Here is a 24036-nt window from a genome sequence, read left to right on the forward strand (position 1 = left end):
CTTGAGTATGTTGAATCTAGTTTGCATTAATGAGGATTTAGTTGACACAATCAAATAAAATGGCGATAGTATTCCATGTGGGGCAGACGGCCTGTCACAGCCAGATTTTGGAGAGAAGCGCAGCTTTGTTGTTGCGAGGAAAGCGGTAAAATGAGACTTTCGTGGTTGTTTTCGTCTCAGATTTAGTCCGACGGAGCGTCACAGTATAACTCCATGGGGACACAAAAGCGACACAAAAGTAGGACCCGGAAGTATCTCAGGAGGGGGCGCTCACGTCACAGCTAAAATACTGAATTGCTATCTGCAACAACAGTCTTCCTTTGCCTGTGAGTTAGAGTTTGGAGTTGGATTTTGGCTGATATTTTGTAATCCTCCAAATCATGAAGTACACATGTATGTCTTCCAAACCCATGAACTATAGTATGTCTTTTTTTATCCTTCAAAATCATGAAAAACAACATATTATAGTAAGTCTTCCAAAACTATATACAGTTTTCTGTAACTCATTTCAACTGCCGAAACCCAGGATTGAACTAGGGACGTTTAGATCTTCAGTCTAATGCTCTTCCAACTGAGCTATTTCGGCTTGTAAGTGAACCATCCAGAATGTATTTTTCAATGAATTGTTATTTCTTAAACAAACTCAAAGTTCATCCCACAGTGAGATCAGCTTGAGAGTCATACGGTTGTCTGTACCTCATTTCTACTGCAGACTCACCATCTCACGATCATGTGGCAGCGTTCTAACACACTGAGCCACTGGCTCGAGACAATTCACTAAGCTTTTTTGTTTGTTTTCTTCTTCTGAAATTGGTCTTGAAAATAAAGAATTATTTGGGGTTTGAACTCACCATCTCCCAAACATGTGGACAGTGTTCTAACACACTGAGCCACTGGCTCCAGACAATTCACTTTTTTGTTTGTTTGCTTGTAAGTGAAACATCCAGAATGTATTTTTCAATGTATTGTTAGTTCTTAAACATAAACTCATACAGTTCATCCCAGTGAGATCAGCTTGAGAGTCATACGGTTGTCTGTACCTCATTTCAACTGCCGAATCTCAGGTTTGAACCAGGAACCTTCAGATCTACAGTCTAACGCTCTCCCAACTGAGCTATTACGGCTTGCAAGCAACACATCCAGTATTTATTTTTACATTGACTGTTACTTGTTACTTCTTAAACAAAAAAACTCATAAAGTTTTTCACCCAGTGAGATCAGCCTAAGAGTCATAGGATTTTCTGTACAGCATTTCAAGTGCCGAAAGCCTGGATTGAACCAGGGACCTTTGGATATTCAGTCTAATGCTCTACCAACTGAGCTATTTCGGCTTGTAAGTGTCACATCCAGAATATATTTTTCAATGTATTGTTAGTTCTTAAACAAAAACTCATACAGTTTTCCCCCAGTGAGATCAGCCTGGGAGTCATACGGTTTTCTGTACCTCATTTGACCTGCTGAAAACCGGTTCCATTTGTACACTGTCAAAGTAACTAACTTAATACTATCAACATCTATCTATTCTATAGTCCCTCTACAACAATGGTTCCCAAACCTTTTCTTGTCAAGGACCCCCACATTTACACTTTATTAACCCGTGGAACCTGAACCTGAACCTAACCCTAACCCTAACCCTAACCCTAACCCCATAAGAGAAGATTGTTACAGATCTAGCAGTGATCTAGAATGATCAATTATATTAATAAAACGTCAAAAACTGAAAATGAAGAAAATGAAGTTGAAGAATCACTATAAATCTAAAACAGGTCAGAGTATTTCATCCAGTTATAAACAAGGAAGTGGTCCGGGTCTGCGACCATTTGATTGGAGGAGACAATGTAAGGAGCCCTAGGATTGGCTGAAGGCAGACCGATCTGATTGGCCAAGGAATCTGTCAATCAGAATGATTGGCACGTCAAAAACCACGACAGCACCCTAACTCAGTTACCTATTGCTATCTGCAACAACAGTCTTCCTTTGCCTGTGAGTTAGAGTTTGGAGTTGGATTTTGGCTGATATTTTGTAATCCTCCAAATCAGGAAGTACACATGTATGTCTTCCAAACCCATGAACTATAGTATGTCTTTTTTTATCCTTCAAAATCATGAAAAACAACATATTATAGTAAGTCTTCCGAAACTATATACAGTTTTCTGTAACTCATTTCAACTGCCGAAACCCAGGATTGAACTAGGGACGTTTAGATCTTCAGTCTAATGCTCTTACAACTGAGCTATTTCGGCTTGTAAGTGACACATCCAGAATGTATTTTTCAATGAATTGTTATTTCTTAAACATAAACTCATAAAGTTCATCCCGCAGTGAGATCAGCTTGAGAGTCATACGGTTGTCTGTACCTCATTTCTACTGCAGACTCACCATCTCCCGATCATGTGGCAGCGTTCTAACACACTGAGCCACTGGCTCGAGACAATTCACAATGCTTTTTTGTTTGTTTTCTTCTTCTGAAATTGGTCTTGAAAATAAATAATTATTTGGGGTTTGAACTCACCATCTCCTAAGCATGTGGACAGTGTTCTAACACACTGAGCCACTGGCTCCAGACAATTCACTTTTTTGTTTGTTTGCTTGTAAGTGAAACATCCAGAATGTATTTTTCAATGTATTGTTAGTTCTTAAACATAAACTCATACAGTTCATCCCACAGTGAGATCAGCTTGAGAGTCATACGGTTGTCTGTACCTCATTTCAACTGCCGAATCTCAGGTTTGAACCAGGAACCTTCAGATCTACAGTCTAACGCTCTCCCAACTGAGCTATTACGGCTGGCAAGCAACACATCCAGTATTTATTTTTACATTGACTGTTACTTGTTACTTCTTAAACAAAAAAACTCATAACGTTTTTCACCCAGTGAGATCAGCCTAAGAGTCATAGGATTTTCTGTACAGCATTTCAAGTGCCGAAAGCCTGGATTGAACCAGGGACCTTTGGATATTAAGTCTAATGCTCTACCAACTGAGCTATTTCGGCTTGTAAGTGTCACATCCAGAATATATTTTTCAATGTATTGTTAGTTCTTAAACAAAAACTCATACAGTTTTCCCCCAGTGAGATCAGCCTGGGAGTCATACGGTTTTCTGTACCTCATTTGACCTGCTGAAAACCGGTTCCATTTGTACACTGTCAAAGTAACTAACTTAATACTATCAACATCTATCTATTCTATAGTCCCTCTACAACAATGGTTCCCAAACCTTTTCTTGTCAAGGACCCCCACATTTACACTTTATTAACCCGTGGAACCTGAACCTGAACCTAACCCTAACCCTAACCCTAACCCCATAAGAGAAGATTGTTACAGATCTAGCAGTGAACTAGAATGATCAATTATATTAATAAAACGTCAAAAACTGTGAAAATGAAGAAAATGAAGTTGAAGAATCACTATAAATCTAAAACAGGTCAGAGTATTTCATCCAGTTATAAACAAGGAAGTGGTCCGGGTCTGCGACCCTTTGATTGGAGGAGACAATGTAAGGAGCCCTAGGATTGGCTGAAGGCAGACCGATCTGATTGGCCAAGGAATCTGTCAATCAGAATGATTGGCACGTCAAAAACCATGACAGCACCCTAACTCAGTTACCTATTGCTATCTGCAACAACAGTCTTCCTTTGCCTGTGAGTTAGAGTTTGGAGTTGGATTTTGGCTGATATTTTGTAATCCTCCAAATCATGAAGTACACATGTATGTCTTCCAAACCCATGAACTATAGTACAGTATGTCTTTTTTTATCCTTCAAAATCATGAAAAACAACATATTATAGTAAGTCTTCCAAAACTATATACAGTTTTCTGTAACTCATTTCAACTGCCGAAACCCAGGATTGAACTAGGGACGTTTAGATCTTCAGTCTAATGCTCTTACAACTGAGCTATTTCGGCTTGTAAGTGACACATCCAGAATGTATTTTTCAATGAATTGTTATTTCTTAAACATAAACTCAAAGTTCATCCCGCAGTGAGATCATTTTGAGAGTCATACGGTTGTCTGTACCTCATTTCTACTGCAGACTCACCATCTCCCGATCATGTGGCAGCGTTCTAACACACTGAGCCACTGGCTCGAGACAATTCACAATGCTTTTTTGTTTGTTTTCTTCTTCTGAAATTGGTCTTGAAAATAAAGAATTATTTGGGGTTTGAACTCACCATCTCCCAAACATGTGGACAGTGTTCTAACACACTGAGCCACTGGCTGCAGACAATTCACTTTTTTATTTGTTTGCTTGTAAGTGAAACATCCAGAATGTATTTTTCAATGTATTGTTAGTTCTTAAACATAAACTCATACAGTTCATCCAACAGTGAGATCAGCTTGAGAGTCATACGGTTGTCTGTACCTCATTTCAACTGCCGAATCTCAGGTTTGAACCAGGAACCTTCAGATCTAAAGCCTAACGCTCTCCCAGCTGAGCTATTACGGCTTGAAAGTAACACATCCAGTATTTATTTTTACATTGACTGTTACTTGTTAAACAAAAAAAAACTCATAAAGTTTTTCACCCAGTGAGATCAGCCTAAGAGTCATAGGATTTTCTGTACATCATTTCAACTGCCAAAAGCCTGGATTGAACCAGGGACCTTTAGATCTTCAGTCTAATGCTCTACCAACTGCGCTAATTTGGCTTGTAAGTGACACATCCAGAATATATTTTTCAATTGATTGTTAGTTCTTAAACAAATAAACTCATACAGTTTTCCCCCAGTGAGATCAGCCTGGGAGTCATACGGTTTTCTGTACCTCATTTGACCTGCTGAAAACCGGTTCAATTTGTAAAAGACAAAATCACTTCCAGACCATGGGCTATAGTCCATGGTGTCGGAGTGATTTTCGTCCTCAAAAATGATGAAAAACGGCATGCTACAGTTCCATAACCCTAACCCTTGATCGTAGGAGATAGTAATGTAGGACTCTACAGATCGAGTGCTATACAGTCATAAAGTTTGTACACTTGAAGAAACTACTACAGAAAACTGGAAACACCGCCAATGTGGCGCACTGCATCCTATCCGTAGGAATGAAGAATCGACAGCAGGTGACAACAGAAACAGGACGGAAGACAATGAGCGCGGACACAAGTGTGGCCTGATAATTTGCCCAGCTGGTACCCACTTAAGGCCCAATCAGATCCCAGTTCAAACCCATATAGGCAAACACAGGTGGCACACATGGTTCTGAAATAAAATGGCCCATTTGGATACCACCTAAGACCCAGTTAGAAACCCACATAAGCCCATATGGGCTAACACGGGTGGGCCCTTTGTGAATACTGGGTGCACGGCCCACTTGGAACCCAAGCCCATAGCCCATGTCAAAACCCAATTGGGCCCAGGTGGACATGTTAGCTGGGTGGTGATGATGGCATGCATGCCTGAAGCCCTGAACAACATGATCCATTTTTTTAATGTCCTATAAAAACGAGATAAAACATGTGCAGAACTTTATTATAAGTGCATTGTAGAAGTGTGGGGTTTAAACTGATGAATAAGGTTTTGTTAATAATAATTAAAAAAAAGTCTTTGATCAAGATCTAGCTATACTGTCTATTATTTTTGTATAGGCCTATGTGTTTTTATCGTGTCTGATTTTTAATTATCTAAACCCGGCGTGTATGTAACTAAGTAAAGTCAGACTCCATCAAGCGTGGCTGCATGCAGCGACATTCTGTACGAAAAGATGACGTCCGTCAAAGCGCATCGAAACTTTACCTTAATCACTATAAGGTCTTCGGGTAGTTTGTTCAAGTGGCCTACTGTAGGCTACTATGAACTGATTGTTCTCTCTAGTTGTCACATGGAATGGAAGTTATGGAACTTTGAAGGTGTAGCACAACATCTGCGCCGACCCACGGGGCCGGCGCCTGCTTTCGAACCAGACTTCAAAGGAGGCGGCTGACAGCCAGGCAGCGCTAGCCTGTAACGTGTGGGCAGCCGCATAGATACCGTATATCTTCTCGGCAACACGGGCAGGAACTTCCAGGAAGACCACGTGGATGATGCCTGCCCATCTGCCTGTCAAACGTCCCACTCCTCCTCTAACCTGACGCTGCCAGATCCAAGAAGCTTGCTACACAAATTTGTTTCACAGCTTTGGTTACCCAATACCGCCCCCATCTGGCAAAGTCAGGTTACTCCTCCTCCTCCTCCCCCAAAACGCGTTTCCATGGTGACAACACAACCACAACATGGAGATGTGTTGAGTGTAGGCGACTTCTTATCGCAACCTGATCGCAACCCATATACAAAAAAAGATCAACACAGTTTAAAAGGCTTATTTTAGTTTATGCAACCACAATGTCGAGATTGGTGACTTAATATATTCCGCATCGTTGCTGCTTTTATTTCTTCATTCCTGTCTGTCATGGTAAGTTTCAAATTTCAGTATATTATCCCTCCCCACTCACTCAATATAGGCTATACTATAGCTTATTATATATAGCTAATATTATAGGCATTAACATGAATCAGCAGAATCACTGATACATTTCTTTAGACTTCAGTTCAATGTAATGTTCAGCTTTTTTCTTATAGCTTAGTGTCTGTGAATAACATGGAATGGTTCAGTTGATATTAGCTCTCCCTCTGACCCAATTAAAGGACAACTTTAGTTTTTTTCAACCAAGGTTCATGTTTTAGGTTGTTATTAGAGAAACTAAAAGGTGAGTGTTAATTTTCTTTCATTTGCTGCTTTCTTTCGTTTTAGGGATTTTAGCTCTTTTTGACAGGGGGGCGGGGGCATTCGAGCATGGGGCTAAATATGTATTTTTTTACCAAATTTGATGGTGATTTATTTATTTATTATTCACTATAGTCCTAATAAACCCCAGGAAATTACATCTGGCCACAGAAGATCACAGGATCTACTGAATGTGAAGGTAGCCTACTGGGGGAAGGCTTATACTGTGTGTATAGGCTCAATATGTCAGTTTGTCACATTCAGTAGATCCTGTGATCTTTTGTGGCCAGATGTAATTTCTTGGGTTTATTAGAACTATAGTAAATAAAATAATAAATCGCCATAATATTTTGTAAAAAAATACATATTTAGCACCATGCTCGAATGCCCCCGCCCCCCTGTCAAAAACAGCTAAAATCCCTAAAACGAAAGAAAGCAACAAATGAAAGAAAATTAACACTCATCTTTTACTTTCTCTAATAACAACCTAAAACATGAACCTTGGTTGAAAAAAACCAAAGTTGTCCTTTAATGCTTTGAAAAGTTCAAAGCAATCACTTACTTCAATATAGAAAGTGAAGAAGTAGAAAGTGGACAAAAGTACAGAGATGGCCATGGAAATAGTAACAATAATACGCTTGACTTTTAAAGTAATTGGTTACAAATTGCTCTATCTACGCCTTCCCTCTCAGGGTTGAGGACACCGCGACATGCTTCTTTTAAAACCATGTCACGAGTTCCCGTTGATTGAATGTCAAACCCCTCTCCCACAGCGTTAAAGGACAACTTTAGTTTTTTTCAACCAAGGTTCATGTTTTAGGTTTAGGTTGTTATTAGAGAAACTAAAAGGTGAGTGTTCATTTTCTTTCATTTGCTGCTTTCTTTCGTTTTAGGGATTTTAGCTCTTTTTGACAGGGGGGCGGGGGCATTCGAGCATGGGGCTAAATATGTATTTTTTTACCAAATTTGATGGTGATTTATTTATTTATTATTCACTATAGTCCTAATAAACCCCAGGAAATTACATCTGGCCACAGAAGATCACAGGATCTACTGAATGTGAAGGTAGCCTACTGGGGGAAGGCTGTCACATTCAGTAGATCCTGTGATCTTTTGTGGCCAGATGTAATTTCTTGGGTTTATTACAACTATAGTAAATAATAAAATAATAAATCGCCATAATATTTTGTAAAAAAAATACATATTTTGCCCCATGCTCGAATGCCCCCGCCCCCCTGTCAAAAACTGCTAAAATTTTAAACTTTAAGTATGCCTAGGCTACATTTATTACACATTTAACATGGTAGTGGTACTGTACTATACTGATACATTAGACTTTCATGTGCACTGTATAACAGGTTTCTCAAAGTGGGTTGGCTATAACAATTTAAAAATCATTAAATATTTGTGTAACAACACAAATCTTGTATGGTGGTCCGTACGTGGCACAAAATATTTTCAGATTGGGGTCTGCAGCCAAATTCTAATTTTCATGACAAGAGGGTCCTTGAGAAAGGTTTGAGAAGCACTGATGTATAATTTGCCTTTCATAATCTAGCCGCAGAGTGTGCATGGGACGGTCTCATCTGCTTCACGGCACAGTGGCAGCTCCTACACACGCCGTTACCGAACCCTGGCCCTCACCTCGAGAGTGGACGAGAGCCTCTTCGGGACCCCAAAACTGGTATTACTTTAAGCATGTATATAACGTTGTCTGTGTGTGTGTGTGTGTGTGTGTGTGTGTGTAGTTTGTTGAAAATGTATATTAAATAGATTTGAATTTAAGTAAACCTTAGCATCTGCAAATGTGAGGGCAGCAAAGACAAATGCAAAAGAATATGTACCTATGAACCTATGGTAAACTAAAAAATACACTTGATGAGTGTGTTTGTATAATGTTTCTTTCTGTCAAGCAATTGCCCCATGATGACACTAAACACGTGGAGCCGAGGGGAACCTCAGCGTCCAGGTCCAAGGCCCATTCTGCTCCTTCTCAGAGGAGTCAACCAAACAAAGTCCGCATCATCACTAAGGACCTCATCCGTGACCTGAAGTAGGTCATAAAGGTGTACTTTTCTGATCGCTAACTCACGAATGAATCATGCAGAGCAGTGGTTTATACCAGGGGCGCCGTCAGGCTCTCAAAAGTCTGGGGACTTTTATTAATTATGTATTTTGCGGGGAGGGGGGTAGTGACGTCATGACAATTTACAATCTGGCATTTAGCAGACGCTCTTAATCCAGAGCGATTTACATTAAGCAAGAACAAAAAATATTGGCAATATAAAAAGTAGTTACAATGGCTTGAACTTCATTAACTGTCCACTTAAACTCCAAACGTCTTACAGGCTTCAAGTTACTTGAAAACATGAATGTAGAATATTGTGTGCGTGTGTGTATGTGTGTATGTGGTTCAACGCTACAATATGAATGGGCGTTTTGCGTTTGCACCTCAAAGGCCCTTAAAACAAGGCTCCAGACCTCCCAAAACAAACTGGTCAGGCTCCTACTTGGCCTCACCCCCCGAACCCACCTCGAACCCACCTCACCCCTGCCCACTTTGACAGGCTGGGATGGCTTAGGGTCGACGACAGAGTACAGCATCTTGCAATGGGTCTGGTCCACAAGATTCGATACACCACCAAGATACCCATGTACCTGTCTAGATACTTCCTTAATGTAAACAAAGTCCACACCCACAACACCAGAGGGAGTGCAACAAACCATGTACAACCCAGATTCGGCACAAACAAGGGACTAAATTATTTTCGTTCCTATGCCACCAAAATGTGGAACGCCCTACCAAGTCATTAAGACATGTGAATCCCTTGACTCCTTCAAAACCACTCTCAAAGGGCACCTACGGACGACTGCAATTCGAAAGTGGCCCCTGTAAAATCTGAATCCCCCCCCACCGCCCCCCCCCCCCTTTTCCCCTCACTGTATGTTTCTTTTCCCTTTTTGCTTCCTTTATGATGAATTCCTGTTCTGTTCTTTAACTATATGGAAGTGTCTATTTGTACGTCTCTAAATGTTTTGATGAATTGAACAAGGTGGACACTGTTGTAAACAAGTGTAATGCTTAATTGGGTCGTCCACTCACAGTTAACAGTCTTTGTATTGAGTTTGTGCTTGAAATGTACTGTAATTCTGCAAACTGTTAATAAATATTTCAATCAATCAATCAATCAGGCCTACATGAACGCAATAAACCAATTGAAATGATTCCCTCCAAAAAATCTATATGCGATTGGTTCATCAATACATGAATGTGATAAACCAATACAAATTATTCCCTCAAAAAATATTATCTATGAAAAAAAGCACGCTAAACAAAAAAAAGCTGTTCATTCCAAGCTTCAAAACGAAAAGACTGCTCTGCATAGAGATAACATGGGACCACAAAGCTAGAAGCTGCTTCCTTGGTGTGAATGGAGCCAAATGCAAGCAGGTCCTGCCTGTCAACGTCGTATTTGCAACGTATCCTGGTCGGATCCTGAGTTTGACTGTCAGGTCGTATTGACGACGTCGTATGGACGTCGTATGAACGTCCTGTGAGAAGGGGCTTGCAGCCTGCGCAGTGACATTTGGAACAGCGTCACAGCGTATTGACACCCACGTTGTGGCCAGAAATGTCATTACGTCCGTAGTGGTTCGTTTTGCGTTTGGCTAGCCAAATGCAAGCAGGTCCTGTCAACGTCGTATGGACGTCATATGGACGTCTTTTTGCAAACGTATCCTGGTCGTCCTTAGTTTGACTGTCAGGTCGTAATCGACGACGTTGTATGGACGTCGTATGGACGTCTGGCTGGGACGGCGACATATACGTTTTATACGTTTTGGGGGGTTTGGTGGTTTACAGAGACGTCTGTGTGTGACGTCGTATGGACGTCGTATGAACGTCCTGTGAGAAGGTAACGGCTGCAGACCATAGACTACTGCGGGAAGGTGCCTGCAGGCCCCAGGCCAACGACTTTACTGCCCCTAGTGGCAGCTTTCGGAACGGCACCCATGGCCATTAGTCTGCTGGTAGCTTTATAATAGTTAAAATAGCTTTAGAAATTGTTAAATCATAACAAAAAAAAGAGCCCATTATGTATTATACTATAGTGCCTGCTAAAATTGTGTTGAAAAGATATACTTATTTATTGATTTATTATTCTATGCTTAATTTATATATACTTATATTATACTTATATATACTTATTATATGTATATTATGTATCTATACCAAGTCGACAGCCTGCCTGCTATTTGATAATACTATGATGTTCTAATCTACACGGTAGTTCCGGGTGCTTCAAAACGCCACTGAGCAACTTCCATCGAAATGAATAGCGGGGGAAAAGAACCTCTGGTGGTGATGGGATGCGTTGTGATCTTGTAGTCTGTGCTGTTTTAATAGCCAAAGTATAACATAGAGTTTTAATTTCTGTCCTTTGTAAAGTAAGCATTTGTTTAAATGTTTTGCTGTTGAGTGACAGGGGACATTTGGGATGCTCATCCACCACCACCACTCGCGCACACACACACACACACGCACGCAAACACACGTCACACGTGCACACGCGCGCACGCATGCATGCACGCACGCACACACACACATTCCCCATGCAGCATCTCCTTAACTGGTCAAGAAGTAAATCACAACCTATTCAAACATTAATTTATTTTGTCCAGGATCCGAAACGAGGATCCATCGGGCCTGTCTATCATCCTGCCGCCGTGGGAACTGAAGCGCATGGCCTCTGCATCCCACGTTCCCACCCAGGAAGAGAGGGAGGCCATGGCAGAAGAGCTGCAGAGGAAGAGAGAGGAGGCCATTGTGAGAACATTTTAAATCACCAATAGAAATGCATTAACTGCCATTTGCATATCATTCTTAAAGGTAGGTTTAGGATTAATTTTATATTTTAGTAGTAGTAGTAGTCCATTATTTTTCTCCCCTTTTTCTCCCCAATTTAGTCGTCATGCCAATTAAAAGGTAGAGTAAGTGATATTTTTTGGTTAAAACAAAACATTTGTTGTTAAAAGGTTAAATCAGGTAGATGACAAGATTTTAGCCAATCAATCTGAAATCTCACCAGTTCCAATTTTGCCTGCACATTTGTTTGTGCCATCACTTACAATTCCACTTGTTTCTCTATCCTGATTGGATAAAATTGGTATCCCGACGTGAAAATGCATTTTCTGTTTGATAAAATTCTGAAGAGACATGGAGACTCCTGTTACTGAAAAAACAGCTTTTTAACACTTATTTTAACCAAAGAAAATCACCTACCCTACAGGTGAGGAGCCCCCACCAGGAGGACAGAGATAGAGCCTTCATCCTAGGAAATAATTCCCCATTCATTCCCCATAAACATTTCAAAAAGTATTAATTTAAAGATCTGTAAGCCTCGAACAAAGCCAACTCGGATCGTGACAAATTATGACAAACAAACACAATATTCTGGGCCGAACAAATAATTACAAAGAAGAAAAACAACAAAAAAAAGTGTTGCACCCTGCCCTTTTTTTCTTCTTTCTAATTATTTGTTCGGCCCGACATATTGTGTTTGTTATGATTTGTCACGAATCTCACGATCCGAGTTGGCTTTGTTCGAAGCTTACAGATCTTTACATAAAACCTTTTTGAAAAGTCTATGGGAAAAAGGCATGGGGAATTATTTCGTCGTCATGAAAGAAGGACGCTCTATCCACAAGGACCATTTAATCCGTGGACCACCTATAATAATAAATAGAAAGAAACAGTGTTCTATCACCCATCTTGTCACATCCCACACATCAATGAATCCCGAACCCCTCACTAAAAAATTCCATCCACCCCTGGCCTTCCGTCTGCTTTCATCTCTAGGCTGCAGCAGAGGAGAGGAAAGCCCAGACGCACCAAGCGGACCTGTCGCGTAAGAAGAACCAGCCGCTGAGTGAGCTGGAGGCCGAGGCCCGCGACCGCCAGCAGTACCTGCTGGAGCGGGCCAACGCCATGCGTATGGAGCAGGAGGACGAGGTCAAGAGGTTCAACGAGGTAAGCTCTACCACCGCACAGGCTGTGTGTGTGTGTGTGTGTGTGTGTGTGTGCACGCACGCACACGCGCGTGCATGTGTTTGTTGGCTTTCTGTTTTCTTTTTTGAGGGGCTCTAGTCTATCCCCTCCGACGTCTTGCTTTCAGAAATTAATTCATATTGTAGCCAAGTCTATGGACTTGCATTCCCCCCCCCCCCCCCAAAAAAAAAAACACATGACGTCACGTGGCATGCAGCCAAGTCTATGAACTTTTAAGGTTTGCTTTTAGCAGCAGTGACGTGTGATTTTTAATTTAACCATGGAAAGTTCCCTGTGCTTCATTAGTCACAGCCAGCATTGTAACTCAAACTCAATGTGTGTGTGTGTATTGTGCACTTGCACACTCACCCCTCCTGGTTCCCTGCAGGTGATCCGGGGCGCACAGTGCCACGCGGTGCGCGACGCCCAGATCCTGGAGAAGAGGCTGATCCAGGGGGAGCTGTCGGAGGAGGAGCTGCGTCTGGACGGCATGATGGAGCTGGACCGCCTGCGGGCCCTGGAGCTCCAGGAGCAGATCGACCAGCTCCGCAGGCAGCAGATGATCCGGTGAGCAGACGTAGAAGCCCAAACCACACCGATCGGTCGCCATGCAACTCCTTCAGCTGCAGCCAAACAGTAGCGAGTAGATGCATGGCGAACCATTGGTGTGGTTTGGCGCCAGTTGAATCGACGCGGGTCAACGTGCAACAGGACATATCCCATCGCCATCGCTGGGACGAACGCTAAAACCGTCTCGTCATTCTTACTCGAGCCATAAAAATGGGTCACGACCCACTGTTTGGGAACCAGTGTTTTAGACCTATGTCATCCCACAGGGTAAATTCGGTTTCCAGCCTCACCCAGCTGAGTGCTTCTCAAGTGAGCGCACGCACGTGCACACACGTTTTCATACGCAGGTTCCTATCACAGTATCACACATATACTGTAATGCTCTCCGCATGTGCGTTATTATTCCAGGGGGAACCAGCAGATTATCTCTCAGATTGAGGAGCGTCTGGAAGACAAGCTGCTTCAGGAGGAGATGAAGGAACAGGAAGGGCAGCAGATGCTGGAGAACCTGGAGAGGATGCAGAAGGAGGAGCTGGAGGTACTGTACGTACTGTATGTGTTTGATGATATTGGTTATGAAATATTCTTCTATACAAACAAACTTGCGCCGTCTTCCAGTCCATGGAGCGTAAGAAGGAGGAGCATCGGCTCTTGCAACAGGAGATCATTCGTATCAACGCCGAGGTCTTGAGAGCAAAGGAGCAGAAGCTGGAGGAGGAGAGACTGGCGGACCACAGAGCCATGGAGTTCACTCACAAGAAAATGGTCAGAATATATGGAGGACAAGCATTTGATTGTTGTTTTAATCATTCTCTTGGCTGACATTAGAGGTAATCACTAAACCGTCCATGGAAAAACCTAATTTATTTTAGAGTGGTGCAACCACTCCCTTATGTGTGTGGGTGGCTGGGTGGCTGGCTGGGTGGGTCTGAGCACGAAAACAGCATGGTTGTTTTTCACCACCTGTGCGCAACCCAACACGCACACAAACACACACGCACATATTAACTGTATACGGTATATGATGATTTCGGGTGTGCCAGTACAGTACCAACTTTTGTCTTTTTAGTTGTATACGTAGGTGTCAAGGTGTATTAAGGCTAAACATGCAGTTGTACAGATAGTTAGCAGTAGTAAATCATACTTACAACAAGGCTAATAAGTGACATGTAGTGGGAAACCTACAACATTCTGAATGGTAGGTCCCTTATGCGAGAAAAATGACAGGTTATTCTAACGTGCAAAACTATTGCAGCACTCATAAAAGTCATCATTGTTTCGTGCTCTTCTTCAACACAGGTACGTCTTCATCTTCATCACTGACTTTAGTTACACTTTCATGGTTTTGCCTCTGTGAACATTGGGGGTGTCAGTGCGGTTGAACCAAGTCCTACCACAGCACTGGGTTAACCGTAACCTCTGTATTATGATGAACGACACCCCACAGGAGCGGGAGGCGGAATACGAGGCAGAGCAGAAGCGAGTAAAGAGGGAGAAGGAGAAGGAGGTGGCCAGGCTGAGGGCCCTGCAGGAGAGAGACAGAGACTACAAGGCAGAGCAGGTACTTCACCTAGTGTGTGACCGTACATATGGAATGCTCAGTGGTATGTGCCAGTGTTGTTTTTGTCGACTAAAACTAAGGCGAAAAATGTTCGTCGACTACCTTTTTTCACTGACGAAAACTAAATGAAAATTAAGCTATGATGACTAAAACTAAGACTAAATGTATTGACAATTTCATCAACAGATAAAAACTAGACTAAATGTTAGGGACTATAGTGGACAAGAGATCCAGTATAAGTCATTTTACACTTGGTTGCATGATGAAAATTTGTAGATCGGCTATTTTCAGCAACATAATTTGAGATGGGGGTCCTCGGCCATATACAGATCATTTTGGGGGTCCTCGACATCATGGAAAAAGTTTGAGAACCACTGATTACAGCAACATAGGTTTATCAGAAAACTGTTAGAATTTAAAAGACATTTGTAGAATCGGCCTCAGGTCTTAATGGGTTAAGCATACTCAGTCTCAGAACATAAATGGGTTTAAACAAAATAACCACTGAGAATGCATGGGGATGAATGGAGTAAGCCGGTATTCTCAAAATGAAAACTTAATTCAGTAAAACATGTGGTGAATTGAAGAGGGGGTTATACAGCTTGTTACCTGTGTTCCAAGGATGAGCTCCGCGCCCGGAGGAACCGGGAGGCAGCGGAGAGGGAGTGGAGGAGAAAGGAGAAGGAACAGGCGCAGAGGAAGGCGCAGGAGGACGCTCTGCTGAAGGCTTCTCGTCTGGAGCAGGTCGTCCACAAAGAGCGCCTGCAGGCCATGGAAGCCGGCCGGGCGAGGGCAGAGTTTGAGAGGGTGTTGAGGTATTCATTCATTCTTCCTTTTTCTCTTAGGCCAAATGTTCCTATATTTCAAAATCTAATGGGCAGATTGTCATGAATTGTAATGCACTCAGCAATGATTTGGGGTGACCCCATAATCCCAAACCACACCATTGCAACGCCTTGCAACTGCCATTGGGGATAATGGTTGCATGGAGTTGCATGGCGAATCATTGGTGCGGTTTGGGCTTTTTAGGCCAAACGTTCTACGTTCTACTACACAAGTTATTGCAAAAGCGCTAAGTTCATGATCCCTGAAAAATGAACTCCAACTATTAGTATAGTGACCCCCCATGACCTGTCCTCCATGTAGTCCTCAGCTCCTTATGGACATCATTCTCTGTCTCCCAGGGCCCAGCAGGAGGCCATCACCAAGCAGAAAGAGGAAGAGGAGAGACATGTCCAGAGAGTGCTGCACCACGCCGACGGCATTCGACAGCAGGTGAGGGAGCGAGAGATGCTAGCCGTGGCTAAGAGACGGGACATCTTCAAGGAAGGAGACCAGCTGAATGAGGAGGCGCGCCAAAGACGTGTCCGTCTCAACGAGATCAAGGAGAAGAAGCTGATGGAGCTAAAGTAAGTAAAGGCCAGGCAGTGTAAAGATCAAGTTCAACACTCAAGGCTGTCCACACCAAGTACATTTATGTGAGTATAAACAATGATTCTGATGACATAGGCAAGAAAGGTTCTGATATAGTTATGGTGGTAAATCACTGAGGATATGTCCCAGGTGCATCCATGCGATGTATTTTCGTTCTGAGGTATTCTATTTATAGTGACTCATAGGAATAGACTATGTGAAAACCAGGTATAGTCTGGTGACCACCGGGGAGACGGGTGACAGCCGGAATGTAGACGGCAACCCGGGAGCAGTATGGGTTATTTGTATTATCGTGCTTGGTGTGGTTGGCCCATTAGTCATGTCAATTTCCTACTGTAGAAAAAAACAGTTACGTTCACCGTGCTCAACACAGGCTATGAAAGCAGCGGGAATAATCCAAGTGTCCTCATTCTGAAATGCTTGTGTGTTTGCAGGGCTGCTGGTTTACCAGAGAAATACTGCAAAGACGTGGAAAGGAAGGCCCGTGTATTGTCTGCTGTAATTCACTAGCTTGATCTTCACCATGAATGAAACCCAATCCCCAAACATACTGTACTCACCCAGAGCAGACTCCACACAGTAGTCCGTCTCTCTCCACCAGTACATTTTCATACGCAATTTAATTTAAGTTAGTTCATTGCAACAGTAGGGAATGAATAAGAATAAAGCTTCACTTTGCACTTTCATGGCTGTTTGATTATATAAGCGTTGACTGTTGACATTTGTATCTTACTATTACCTAAACTTCTTATACAAAAAACATTACACATTGTGAGCTTGTAGATCGGCTATTTGAACTATTCAAAAATGTAATAGAAATAGAGTACGTGTTCAGTAACAGGGGTCTCCCTGTCTCTCCAGCTCTTTAACACAATATAGAGCTTTTAAACACTTATTTTAACCAAAGAAAATCACTTACACTAGCTTTAATGTAGTGGTTCTCAAGCCTTTTAATTTCAAGGACCCCCATAAAATACAGGTCCATTTGGTTCCAGACCTTTAAGGGTCCATTTGGAACCCTTCCGGTCCCTGGAAATAAGAGCATTCATATACACCATTGATTGTCTGCGAATGTGTATATTTTACAAATGATCCAACTACATTTTCTATAAATGTTGAGATGCCACACTATGGCTTTTAACTAAAAGCATCAACTGTAAACACAAGCCCTAGTGCATTTGTCAATTTCCTTCAAACTGGAATATTCCACAGATTAACTGCACATCGTCAGGATACAAATTTGGATCATTTTATTTAGCCTAGAATGTAATTCCCTTTTGTCGCCTTCCACGTATCGCTGGCAGTCCCTTTTGTCGTTCATGTGCATAAACGGAGAGGAAATTCAACTCAAGGATGACAGTTTTACACTGACACACGCCTCAAAGTAATTAAGGGAGGTTTTTAGTACATCAAGGTAAATACAGGCTTTTATTTCAGACCATTCTTGACAGAGAACTGTATGATGTACTTGTACTAAGTTCATCATAACCATCTAAATACATAACCTACAGGAGTGCTTAACTGATCTAATCAAGTTGACATTAGGACATCAAAAGGTCCCACCCCTCCCCCGCCCTGTCTTATTTTTATTTTACTTGCTCCTTTTCTTGTTTGTTCTTGGCGCTGAACACATTGACCCGAGTCAATTGGACACCAGACAGCGGGCGGGAGGACTGGCGGGACTCGTATTTTTTTTCTTCTTCTTCAATTCATCCTCCCCCCCGCCCCCCACCCCCCACACACACACACACACACACACACCTGTACACACGAGAAAGTAACGGTGGCCTAGGAAACATCACAACACCAGGCATACACGGACCCCCAGCACGAGGGGGGGGGAGGAGGGGGTCGTCGGAGTAAATACACACACTGTAACGTTATTAAGGTCCCCTGGGGAGTTTATCGTAGCCGTGGGTGGTCCCCATCCCTGCACATACATACACACACAGACACGGTCTCACGCACAAGCACTGTACACGGCACAAGAGAGAAGGTCACCTAAACACACGGAGCCGATGAGGGAGTGCTAACATCTATGGGGGTGGACTGGACAGCCCGGTTACAGGCTGAGGGGGGTTTAAAATTCTTATTTAGATCATTAGGTCATATGCACGCGCACTCATTCACTCACTCACACTCAAGCAAAACACACGTAAACACACGCCCCCATTCAATCACCAACACACATCTGTATGCATTTAAAACTCCATAAAGTTACACGCCTGTGCAGAATATACTATTGTTACTTAGTGTTGCTAGCTATAGCCACCCAAATGGCAATATATGTTCAAATATTATATGTAACTTTTCTTCTCAGAATATACAATGATGAAATGCATTATACAGACAAACGAGACAATGTAAGCTGTTCACATGTTCAGTACATCAAAATTAAGAGCTTTCTATATTCATTTCTTCTCACGACAGAGTGCAAATCCGATGCTCCTCCACCTACTACAAGAGGTTCATTTGCTGAGCTCGAGCAAGTTCACGTCCCCCACAAAACCATAAAAACAAACATACCGGTACAAAGAAAACATAATAATAATAATTCTAACACAAAAAGTAGTCATAAATATGGAATGTGAAAAACAGACGATTTCTTCTCAAAGAATACAAATAAAAGTCCTTCATCGCACTTGCATTTTTCTTCAACAGGAGAAAGTAAAAAATAATAATAAAATAGTAATTAAAACGAGAACGGGTTGTTGCTTGTGGCCTCTGTTGTGAGTAGAAGACCATGGTAAAGCTGGTGTGGGAACACAAAAAAAGAGAAAGCGAGACAGATGGAGATGATGGGTGACTGAGGGTGTTTTAAGGGACAGGTTTGGTCAATTTGGAGGAGAGGGTGCTGGCTGGGTAGAAGGCGGTCACATGCCATAGCCAAAGCCGGGCTGGGGGGGTTGGCCGTAACCGGGGGGCGCTGTGTATCCGTAGCCGTAAGGTTGCTGAGGAGGCACAGCCACGTTGGCCCCTGACGTGAGCATCAGCTGAGGTGTGCCTGCCGAAACAAGATCATTAAGAACATCAACAAGACCATCAACAAGACCATTACAAAATGGTTTCCACATATTTACTGCACACATACAAGACAAAGTATTCCCATACAGTTTTCAACCCTATTCATATCAAGGCCCATTATTTCTTCGGCATTTGAGCCACGGATCACCATTTCATATACATTTTAGCCACAGATTTTGTTATTGTTGGATAAGAAAATGGACCCGTAAGGGTCTATTTGGTTTCATTAAACACTAAAAAGTTAAGGATCCATTTGGTTACCAACTTCATTTAGCTGGGGATCACCGGAAACCCACTCAAGGACCACTGGTGGTCCTCAGACTGAAAACCACTGCCAAAGATGCAAGGATATCCGTGATGCATTACATTAGCATGGCCATGCATTGTCTCGCATGTGTTAATCTTTTTTTAACATAAATGTTATATATTTGTTGGTGGTATTAGTTGTGTTTGCACCATAAACTATGTTAAAATGTACATAATATTATTAGTTGTGTTTGTACCATAAACTATGGGCTGGGACTCTGTGGCTTGCTCCTCCTGCTTCCTCAGGGACTCGGAGGCCTCGAGCTTGTCGACCTGATTGAGAAACAGAACAACGTTGGAGAAGTGAGACCGCATGGATGATGCCACAAAAGAGATGGCTCTTGAAGAGCGAGGGCGGGTTTTGTTGTAGAGAAACTGACCTCTGGGTTATTTCCCTGGCTGGCGGATGGGACCATGAGTCCTGACAGGCGAAGACGAATAAGAGTCCAGATTAAAATTAAATGAGGCCGGAGAGGCCCACCTCGCTACTGGGAAGGCCAAGGAGACTACTATGAGCTATGACCTTATTGGCTACTCTATGGACGCTATACATGAGCTCTAGAAATAAGACACAGCCCAGCATTTACACCCGCTTCGAATGTTATCAACCGATAATACCAGTAGGTTACTTATAAAGCCCATCTTATCGACTTACTGCATGTAGTCTGGGAGCCTACTGGCTGCGATTGGCATTGATAAAACGAAAACGACGATTAAGGTTGGGACCGCGCCGCTACGTGCTTGCAGTTATGTTTAGGTTAGGGTATGAGGAGGCTTGTTGTTTCTCAGTAGGCAGTAGACCAAAACGACCGGATTAAGGTTTGCGAACATGTGTTAAGGTTGAGACCGCGCTGCTACGTGCTTGCGGTTATGTTTAGGTGAGGGTATGAGGAGGCTCGTCGTTTTCAGTAGGCTCCCAGCATGTGCAGTAGACCGATAAGATCAGCTTGATAACTAACCTACTGGGAATTATCGGTTGATTTTCACTCGAATCCGTTGGCATTTTGTCAGGTGAGGGGAGACTAGTCAGGAATTAGAAAGGGAAACAAAAGCTAGACAACAATGGTCCCACCATCCAGCCACCCAATTACCGTAATCTAAATCTCAAGTACTTTGAGTATGTAGAGAACCAAACCCCTTCAAGTTTAAACTACCACGTTCTAAATAATCATTACTAGCATTACCAACCAAACAAGTTAAGATACATAAACTATGACCGGAATTCGGTCAACTGTACAACACAGAATCTAAGTGTGAATTGTGGGACTTCCGATTTTACGCTTAAATATGTACGTATTGGCAGCACAAGTGTGAGGACAAAAACAAGTTCTGACAAGTAATTCATACAGTAGGAAGGAGCAAATTTCAGAAATCAGTCTGCGGCTATAGAATAGTCTGCGGTTTCAGTATTATAGTTCACACATACGATAATACCTCTCTTACTAGCCTGGGGGTTTAGTTCTCAACATACTTGCTGGTCGGCATCCACCCACCCGTCAGTCAGTCAGGTTAAGCAGGCCGTTTCAAGTCAAGTCAGGCTTTAGTTTCAATTGAGAAAGTATTACAAGGAAGAGACCAACATGCTGTGAAGCGGCAGTTTTGTTAATTTCTCCGTTAAAAGAGAAGAGTGCAAGAGAAAGACAGACGGACAGAGACAGAGTGAGAGACAGGCAGAGAGACAGACAGCAAAGTGGAGGGAGAGTGAAAAGGGGGTGGAGGGGATGGTTTTGTACGGCCAATTCAAGGCTTTTCGGAAGCAGGCACAGCCAACGACAATGTCTCCTAGCCTGTCCAGGGTGCTGCTACAGAGAGGAGCGGAATGCATGCTTGTTGCTCTACAGTACACATTTCAGCTCCCTTTACACACTTAAACTACTGTACACGGGTTATGCTTTTTCCACCGGCCCTAGTCACATGTCACTGAAGAGACCACACTTTACAGCAGCAGGGAATACTCAAACATTGGGGAAAAAGAAAGAAAAGTGCTCCAAATGAATTGAAAAAGTAATGGAAATGTGATTTTCTTTTTTTACAGCTTTGAGGTTAATTCAGTCGAATAGGCATAGACATAGAAAAGATAATGGGTAAGAAATCTCTGAAAGGATGGTCACTTCATCAAATGCTGCACTGGGTCTTCTATTCCTGCAATTAAGTCTTGATGCGTTGCTGTGGTCTACATTGCTGCCCGCCAACCTGGCTATGAACAAGCACTGTGGCTAGCCTCCTCCGATTAAATGGCTGAACATTCACAATGAGGCCCTAAATTGCTTCCTTAAAGAATACACTATACATTTCCAACCAAACCAAACCCTAGTACCCAAAACCAAAACCCGGGGAGAGTAAGGTTTGGCGGATTCCAGCAGCAGACTGCAGCTATGCGCCATTAGTATCCATACGAGTCTAAAGGGAAGAAGAGGACCTGCTGTGACCACACTGATCCAGAGCAGTGCTCTCCACGTCCCACTGCCCCTGGAGAGGTGGGTGGCCAGGCATGCTGGCATCAGGTGCAGCTGTTGACTGTGTGGATAGGGCTGTCACGATTACAAATATAAGTCGACGATTAATTGTCACACATATTATTGCGATTAACGATTTAATTGTTATTAGTATTATTTCCATTTGCCTTTTAGGCTTCGAAATCACCAATTGCACAGGGGAGATATGACAAATAACTTAAATAGACAAGATAATCACTGACACAAATCTTTACAAAATAGCAGAAATATTTGATCTACAAGCTTACAACACTGATTATGTAATAATTGTGACAGGCCTATGTGGTGTGTTGGGAGGAAATTATTTGGTGCCTCTTGACTGTGGCTTGGATGAAGTGAATGAAGTAAAAACAACAAATAATGCTGGTTGTAAATGTAAATCAGGGATTTGATTGGTGCCAGGCACTGCCTGCACTAACGATTAACTATATTTAATTGTACTGTATTGATCTTATGCATGTGTGCAAAAAGACACCCTGTTAATTACTAATTTAGGTTTGGAAATAAAGGTCAGTTCAAATGAGACAACTGGTGCTTCTCAACAAAGTGAGCATGTTTTATTATTATTTTTTAAACATCCCTCGACACTATGCTTCTTGCGTTACGGACGACAACTTTTCGACAGAACAAATAGAGCCAGCCAGCCATCACAGATGCCAGTAAACCCAGTGTGTTTGAGGCCAGCAGGGTGAGCAGTAGGAGAGCCCCACTCTGGACTAGTCCTGTGGCTTTGTACAGGTAGGAAAGGTAGAAATCTAGTGGGAGGTGTGGACTCAAAAAGCAGCAGAGTGACATATGGGAAGGGATAGGAGAGGAGAGGGGTTCAGACTCATGCAGATTCCGCTAGATTCACTCCTCCAAACTACACGCTACAGGGGGGACGGGCTCGGAAAGAATGAGTTGGAAAATGGATTCGACTTTCACCTTTTCCTTAATCGCATCAACCTGAAAGGGAAATTCAGAGAGGCAACTTAAGGAGAAAAACCAAAAAAAACAGAAGTCTCCCAAAAACATGTAGGAAAAGAGGGACAGAAAGAGAAAAATAGAGCAAACAATAGAGAAATCCTAGCTTACAGAAAAACCAGGAGAAGAAAATAAAATCATCAAAAGCCATGCGACACATGCCACTTTTGATACAAATGCACACTGTTGAGATTACTCTGGCACCTTGCACTTTCCATCATTTACTTACAACACCAGGAGAGATTATTCCCGATGCTTATAGTTCATACATGGACACTGACTATTAAGCGTCATTAACATGTTCTGAGATGTTAATCTGAAAGGTGCAGTATTTCAGCAGAGAACTAATTGCTTTTCAGACCTGTGGTAAAGAAATTAACAAAATGAGATGGAGGGGAGTCGACAAACACGACAGAACAGTGACGGGTTGAACAATTGACGGACAGACAGTACACTGTTCTATGTCTAACAACTAGGGCTGTCAACTGAGCTCAGAAATGATTTAAATTAAGATTTTATGTTATATTCAATAATCATTATATTTTACATATAGGAAAGTCTGCACATAATGCATGTCATGTCAGAGCTGTTCAGCACCCACAAGAGGGTGTTTGCAGCTGGTTGTCAACAAGCTGACAAAATGTAACATGAATGAATAATTACCCAATGTCTGACAACATTAAAGTAGAACTAACAATAGGCGTAAAATAAGAGGTCTTTATAGTTGAATCTTATGGTTGCCAACCTGCCCAAAGTCAGCTAAACTCTGTTGTCCATCAACATGCCTCATGCCGTTTTGTTTGTCCGGAGTTGGGAGTATTTTTACAAAATTGTGAAATCATATCGCTTGTATCATGGTGAACGCGTTGCTGTTTTTGTCCATGTTATGGACATGGAATGTGTTTATGAGGTGTTTATGCACCGCTTTGGTTGAAA

At 42.4% G+C, this 24036-nt stretch overlaps 3 protein-coding genes across 4 annotated transcripts in view; 1 reads left to right on the plus strand and 2 right to left on the minus strand.

The window, feature by feature from the left end:
* Positions 1-5937, minus strand: part of slc37a4a (solute carrier family 37 member 4a) — a gene marked incomplete at its 3' end in the record, with an annotated part of 34390 nt that extends 28453 nt beyond the window's left edge. The window contains exon 1 of the mRNA XM_083772898.1: positions 5735-5937. The remainder of the gene's footprint in view (positions 1-5734) is intronic.
* Positions 5938-8001: 2064 nt separating this feature from the next.
* Positions 8002-16914, plus strand: cfap45 (cilia and flagella associated protein 45; the record flags this gene model as incomplete). Its single annotated transcript, XM_083772541.1, has 12 exons — positions 8002-8010; positions 8260-8385; positions 8615-8754; positions 11382-11526; positions 12559-12729; positions 13136-13314; positions 13726-13855; positions 13936-14082; positions 14765-14878; positions 15500-15693; positions 16063-16287; positions 16747-16914. 12 exons carry the CDS (start codon positions 8002-8004, stop codon positions 16820-16822), a joined length of 1656 nt encoding a protein of 551 aa, XP_083628667.1. The 3' UTR covers positions 16823-16914.
* Positions 16915-17582: 668 nt separating this feature from the next.
* The window catches only part of LOC310864898 (clathrin heavy chain 1-like), a 37062-nt gene continuing 30608 nt past the window's right edge, over positions 17583-24036 (minus strand). Inside the window, exons 31-33 of one of the 2 annotated variants that reach the window (XM_083773725.1) lie at positions 23062-23082; positions 19840-19915; positions 17583-19316 (exon numbers count right to left, since the gene is read on the minus strand). In XM_083773725.1, coding sequence (XP_083629851.1) covers positions 19186-19316; positions 19840-19915; positions 23062-23082 — 228 coding nt within the window. In that variant the 3' untranslated portion in view covers positions 17583-19185. The remainder of the gene's footprint in view (positions 19317-19839; positions 19916-23061; positions 23083-24036) is intronic. The other variant, XM_083773726.1, reaches the window with a different exon arrangement.

Source organism: Protomyctophum parallelum, assembly GCF_964188405.1.
Source record: "Protomyctophum parallelum genome assembly, chromosome: 9".
Taxonomy (NCBI): Eukaryota; Metazoa; Chordata; class Actinopteri; order Myctophiformes; family Myctophidae; genus Protomyctophum; species Protomyctophum parallelum.